Source organism: Trachurus japonicus, chromosome 19, assembly GCF_045865225.1.
Source record: "Trachurus japonicus isolate A0001 chromosome 19, Traja_1.0".
Taxonomy (NCBI): domain Eukaryota; kingdom Metazoa; phylum Chordata; class Actinopteri; order Carangiformes; family Carangidae; genus Trachurus; species Trachurus japonicus.
Window position 1 is genome coordinate 18,720,898 of NC_140925.1, and position 7,173 is coordinate 18,728,070.

Genomic DNA, 7,173 nt, shown 5'->3' on the forward strand with positions numbered 1-7,173 from the left:
CTAACAGACCATATTATGCTGTCGCCTGCTGTTTCAGGAGAAATAAATGACCAAGAAGGGGCAGGGAGACATGGGTAATATAAGGGAGGAAGTAAAAAGGGGTTTGGGTTTGTCTGTCGTTTAACATTACAAATAAAATGGATTCTGTGGCCAGTTTTTCCGCACTTCACATTACCATGGCTGCTTTTACTCTGACAGCCACAGCATGTGTAAGCAGATTTTCTCCTCGCTCTAGTATAGCCTAGTTAGTGCCATGATTCAAGTTACATGGACACAATATTCTCTTCTACCTGACTTTGAATAATTTGTCAGTTTCTTGTTGTTTTTTAAAAAAAACCTGTGGTCAATGACCAGCTGTAGTCCTTTAAAGAGGAATTGCAATATGCAATGCAATATTTTTACCTTAATTAAACAGCTTTCAGATTAATTGTGATGGGTAAATGACTTGTTATGGGGAGAATGGAGGCTCTCTGCCTCATCACTTGGCTGAAAACCAACCCTGCAAGATCAGTGTCTCTGATCTGGTGTCCCAGCTCTCGTCTCGGTGGCACCAGTAGGCTACACAAACACACCCCATAATCCATAAAATCTTGTTTATGACAGATAAGACTACACAAATACACACAACGTAAAACGTTTATGATGTATAACGTTATCCACCACTCCATTCACTGTCCTCACACTCTTGTTGGCAAAACAAGATGCACATATGCACATAGCTGGGGGGGGGGGGGGGGTTACTAGTTAGAAAGGTTTTGAGTTCAGCATCAAACTTCATTCCTTTTTCTCACCAAGGTGAAGGAAAATATGTTGTCTTGTTTTTAGCACATGAAGTTGACTAACAAATAGCCTCTTTAAACTCCATCAAGATATGTAGAGGGATCAATTGAATCATCCTGCCTCTCATTGGCCATGTCTGACATTTTGGACGTAAAAAGCAGTATCAAAGCTAGTGCTTCTGGTGGTTTTATGAACAAATTACTTTAATTTATGAATTATTTTTAATTCATTTGTCACATTTTAAGAATAATGTAATTTGCTCACATGAGCCTATTTCAATCATGTGGTCTTTTTATCATCACAATATCACGCATGTGTTACCACTTCCTGAAAAATTCTCATTTGCCTTGTGTTAATGGTTCAACAAATCATCTGGTTATCTAGAACCAAACACAGTGGTTTATAATTCCTCTGAACAACCCTCTTTTAGTGACGTCTTAACTGGGAACTGGATTTAGAATGACCGCTGTGATTAGCACAGAAACAGCACCACCTACTGGCAGGAGACAGCGTGGCTAAATTTAGTCTGGTCACAGCTGAGTAATTTCTAAGGTGAGAGACTACAGTATGTGATACATTACACTTACTGCTGACAGAAGTGTGTGTGTGTGTGTGTGTGTGCGTGTGCGTGTGTGCGGGCCGGGCGTGCATGCGTGCGTGCGTGCGTGCGCACAAGATATCATTGCAGCCGTGTGACTGCTGTATCATATCAAAGCTTGAGAAATGGGTCAGACTGGAAACTATTTACAAACACAGGCTGAAAGTAAAGAGCAGAGATTATCTGTCTGTGTGTCAAGGGCAGTGTGCTGCAACTTTAATTACATTTTTATTCATTATCTGTTTTCACATATTTTGGATGATGCACTTCACTTGCATGCAAACAAATTGCCATTAAAAAGTATCCAGAAATGGATTATGAAATTGGATTAAATGAATAAAAACAAAGGGATCCAGCATGTTTTAAATGCATCCTCTTTTGGGCAAATTTTGTGATTTTCTTTGTCCTTTTTGCTCCAGAGCCATTTTCACCTCTCTAGTACTATACTATACAGCATTGTACGCAAAGTTCACAGTGACATTAACAGTGACCCCTCAGTTTGTTATGTAGACTGCAGTAGTGAAGTAATCATAGCTGGAAAAACTCTGTGCTGGAAAACTGAGTGAGAAACATGCTCTTTATTAATAGTTTTGATGATAAATTAATCAAATTTGATAATAACATATATCTAATTTTGCCATTTCATTGCAGAAAGATTATGTTTAGTTACACTTTTTTTTATCAGTTTTTCTGAGCATCTGTAATTTTTCCTCTGAAACTTTCCACTGACTTATATGAGATGACAGGGTAATGCTGCTTTATTTAGAGACCTGGCAACCTAAACGCTGTTGAGGAAAATCATACCCTCCACTGCCATTCGCTATGAGTGAGCAACAAGGACACCCCCTCCTGTCAACTTTATTTATGAGAGAATGATAGAAAGTTATTGTGTTTTTTTAAATGACTTCCAAGTACCTCCACCAGAGGAAGACAATCCTGCTGTAGCTGCATGGTCGCTGCCATAAAGCACTTTCAGGCCAAACAACAGTTGCCTGGAAACAAAGAGAAACAAATGCCATTCCAAGAAAACAGCAGGATTCTAGACAGCTACTGCACAACATGTTAGCTCTTTCCTTATCTTTGAGTATTACATTTCTATGTCCAACTCTCTTTAGGCAAATTTTAATGTAGAGAAAATGATGTTTTGATTATTTTTGCCTTTTCTCTCGATATGCACTGGTTTTGCAGATTTCTTTGGTGAGGATATGTCATTTTTTCATTCTTTACTTGTATATTATATTTATATTTAAAATATAATACTATTCACTAACACAAGGATACTTCTGACTTATTTTCTGAGCTTTGATCTGATCACAGTATTGTTGTTTAACAGTACAACTGTCCCCTGCAAAGTGTTAGTGAATTTGCATTGTCATGGAACAGTGAGCGATAATGTTACGCATATTTTATCCAAAGAGAAAGGTAAAACTTTGTCTACTCTTACAGCTGCTGGACCGTGTTGGGAAACTTAATCTTGCAGACCAGTTCAACTGTCAACTCCTCTGTCACAGCATGTTGCCGAATACTGTTAACTACAGACGCTGTCACTGTCCACTGTGTCTCCCAGCAGCAGCAGCAGCAGCAGCAGCAGCAGCAGCAGCAGCATGGCCAAAGGGAAGAAAAGCAAACAGTCTAAAGGGCCGACAATCTCCTTGAAAACGGCACAGAACTGCGTGGTGGTGACGCATGATTGTAAACGACGCCTGGACCTCAATTTCAAAGAGATTGTCACGGTGCCAAAGTGCATCCAGAAGCTGTGTGACATCGAGGAACTTGACCTGAGCAGGAACCTGATCAAAACAATCCCAGATTTTATGGATAAATTCATCAAGATCACTGTTTTGGATCTGCACAGTAACTATGTAAGTATGACGGGAAGATGAGGACGAGAGCTTCAACTTCTTTGCTTCTATCACTTTGTTGTTGAAGAGTACTTGACTCAGATACTGTCAAAATTGGACCAGGGCTTTATTTAAAGGGATAATGTGATCATTTTATAAAAAGCTCAGTTTTCTCCGGTTCTGAAGGAGCTTTGTCAAGTCTAAAATAACCATGAAGGCCATCTTAACTAGGGTTTGGAAGTCTAGAAGTTTTACAGTGAAACAAAAGTCTCCAGTTCCCACTGAGACTTTGAATCTGGAAGACATGAGTATGCAATGCAAATAGGCTGGTAAGTTGCATTTTAGAAACTGCTGACCCCCACTTCAGAGTCATACTCAATTTAATATCACATCATTATTTAGTAATGCTGATGTCACTTTTTACTGTAGACAAAATATCTTAAATGTGTCATTGTGTATCTTTGTTTTTCTGACTTGGGGCCTTTGTTTTATGTTCTTTTTTTACTAACTTTACACAGTATTACAGGGCTGGAATGTGTGGCCTTCATGTAATGACATGCGGCCTTTTAGATAGATAGTTATAACTATCATTATTATTATTAGTTATTATCAGTTTGGGGATGTTGGATTACTGTATTAAGGATGATGTGCTTCATGAGCACAAGATGATCTCAAATAATAACAGGTTGAATAAATGAAGACATGAAGGCCTCAGACTGTTTATACTATGGTGCACACAGTATTAACACACTAATCTCCAATGTTTCAAATTACTACAAAGACCACACAATGAGCACACAGTCTCTGGGCCCTTGGGAGTCTGGCTGGACGCCATGGCCTCTGATAAAGACAAAACTTCAAGACAAAAGAGCAGGAAGAAAAAAAATCTTGGTCATGGTTGTATTGTCTACTACAGAATGTGTCCCTATGTGTTTCAGTTGGAGGAGCTCCCTGTGACCATCGGCCGTCTCCAGAGCCTGGAGGTGTTGAACCTGTGTAACAATCGTCTGAGCAGTATCCCCAGTGAGCTGGGCCTTCTGAGGAAACTCCACACGCTGAATCTGGGTCTCAACCAGCTGGAGTTTATTCCCTCCTCCATCGGAGCCCTGGAAGAACTCCGCCACCTCGGCCTCTCCGACAATCGATTAACCCAGGTCCCCGTCTGTCTGTCACGGTTAAAGAAACTGGAGAAGGTCAACCTGGACAGGAACCCCATCATCCCTGAGCAGAAGCACGGCCGAGGGCCAAAAATGGCAGCAGAACAGTTTTACGTGGTCACAAAGAGCTCCCTGTGTGAGGACTGCTTCAATAAGTGTCAAGATGAGAGGAGGAAGATAGAAGATGTGGTGAAAAGTGAATTGAGTTAAGAATAAGATAAGAAAGACTTTGCGGTGAAAACTTGTTACAGCTATAGAAATGGAGGGGTGTGAATAGGATAAATGTACAGTAAGTATATACAGGATAGTAAACTGTATAAATGTGTATAATTGGCAGATCTGTAGTTCAATCAATGACTCACTCTCCAAATTTCTAATGATTTCCTTCCTACCTCCCTTTATCTGATCTCACTGTAAACTCAAGCACTTGGTTGATTTCATATTGAACTGTACTCACAAACTGAGTGGTGTTAACTTACACTACAGCACCATCTGCTGCTTTAACACTGGCAGTATGGATCAACAAAGACGGGGAACGATTGGAAAGAGCATGGATTCTTGCAGGAAAGAAAAACAAAAAAGCCACACTGTCCTCTTGTGTTATTCAAAATAAAGTTTTATGTTGAAATAAATCAGCTTAATGGTGGGACACTTTGATCACAGAAACATTCTGTTATAAATTTAAGTGTAAGTGTAGATTTGCTATGCTACAGGGAGCAGATGTTTTATTCACCCTTTGCTTGCATAGAATGGAAGTGAACAGGAATATTACGTCTGTGTGACCGCAGCCTATACTGCCACATACCAGCGCTGGTAGTGTTTCTCTAATTCCTCTAGGGGTCAACAAAGGTTACGCACTACAGCTTTAATATAAAATTAATATGTTATTATTGTCAGCCGATGGAGTTAGCAGTCCCCGCCCTCGTCCCTACGTCACCACATTCACGCGCATCCCTTGGCTGCACACACAGAGAGGACCGCCCCCTTATTCCGTTCTCTCTCCTCATTGGATAAAGGTTGTAGGATACAAGGGAAGTTTTCTCCTCGGCTTACAGCAGAGCAGAGTGACTGACAGACCCGTGTTTCAGACCAAACACTCTATATAAGTGATTGCCGTCGGAAGATATAACTATTTAAGACTTATATTAACACAAACATTCCGCTTACTTCTGCTTTAATATGATACATTATTGTTGTGTTATTTTCAAAGTAAAACACATGAATAAATGATCCTAAAATTTCATTGATTTGGTTAAGTAGTGGTGGTTAATAACAGCAGTAGCATAGACAGGCCTAAAGAATGCTCCCAAATAAAAATAAGTATGCAAGAAAATATGGAAAGGGGTTTCTTGAGGATCTAGATGAATAATCCCAACTTCTGAATTGGCAAACTGAAGACCCCTACAATGTACTTCACATATCCCTTCATTTAGACAGTGCACTTTCAGCCATTGTCACTCTGGCCATAGGGGAGGGGCACCTGATCAGACAACAGCAGAGATGCCAGAATGAGGGCTACATCATCTGCCGTCTGTTTATTCCTCTTAAATGTAATACTATTTCAAGATCAATTCCTCTTCAGTCCTCCGTCATCTGCCTTCCTACTTCCACACAAACAGTCAATACTATGTGAAAACAGCATAACCTCAGAGGTCCACGTCATTCGTTTTTTACCACTTCACTGAGCTGAAGAGTGCTGAGTGGACTGGATTAAGATCTCGGCAGATAGATTCATTAAGAGGCGAGCTGCCTGAGCTGCCTGGTATTGACTCATCCATATTGTGAGACTGAGCAGAGATAAAACATGAAGAGCGGTGGTATACTCCTTTTTTTCTTTCTTTCTTCTTCTTTTTTTAAGACAAACATATGAATTGAGATTATGATGGATGTGACAAGTCAACCATACTGCTGGAAATACGATGTTACAGTACTTGCTGTAACCACTTTTGTATTTATAGATGTAGCACATCAATCTATGGAATTTTCTGGTTTGTCTGTGGTGTTACTTATGTTTACACCACATTAAGTCAGCTCTGTGAATATTGTTTTTGTTTCAGGTTTAGTATGATATATGATAATGATATCTACCACGGTGTACACCCATACCTTGGTATTTATTCCTCTTTAATGGTGCTTTTCTGTTGTTAACCACCGCTTGGTTTATTATGTGATCTTTATTTAAATAGCTCCTGCATCGAGCTGGAGGTTGGTCACAGATGAGCAGTCTAATGCTCTTTGGCCAACGCTCCCGTACACACGGACACTACCAAACCTATTGAAAATCAATTCACACACATGCTGTCTTTCTGTTTCACCCTACGTTTTTTTTTTCCTCAGCCATTCCTTCAGTCTCTCCACCCCCCTCGTCTCTCCGTGGACATCAATCACCCAAACACACATAGGAAGGCAGAATGAATGAAACAGAAGTGCTGCGAAGGCAAAGCAATGCAGCCACAAATAGAAAGGTAATTCATTTTGATTCCCCGGCTCTGACTCTGTAATTGACTGAGATAGAGGGCATATGGACATTGTTACATTAAAAGAAATGAAAAAGGGAATTCAAAAAGTTATTGTGTGGCTTTCAATCAAGTCAAGGCTCTTCTACCATTAACTTTTTTTTTTCTTTTTTTTTACAATTTCCATTCAAAATCAAGTTGACTTATAATAATGTTAAATGTCTTGCATTGATTGTTTTTTTTCTATGTCTATATAGAATTTGGGATGGGTATGTTGTGAGGTTGTGAGTCAGTAAACCTACAATGAGCTGACATGGACAGAAGGGTCAATTACTTTAATA

General features: G+C 39.7%; 1 protein-coding gene across 1 annotated transcript; it reads left to right on the forward strand.

The window, feature by feature from the left end:
* Nucleotides 1-2,810: 2,810 nt before the first annotated feature.
* Nucleotides 2,811-4,678, forward strand: lrrc18b (leucine rich repeat containing 18b). Its single transcript, XM_085761537.1, has 3 exons — nucleotides 2,811-2,936; nucleotides 2,967-3,240; nucleotides 4,158-4,678. Exons 2-3 carry the CDS (start codon nucleotides 2,983-2,985, stop codon nucleotides 4,584-4,586), a joined length of 687 nt encoding a protein of 228 aa, XP_085617663.1. The 5' UTR covers nucleotides 2,811-2,936; nucleotides 2,967-2,982; the 3' UTR covers nucleotides 4,587-4,678.
* The last annotated feature ends 2,495 nt before the right edge of the window (nucleotides 4,679-7,173 follow it).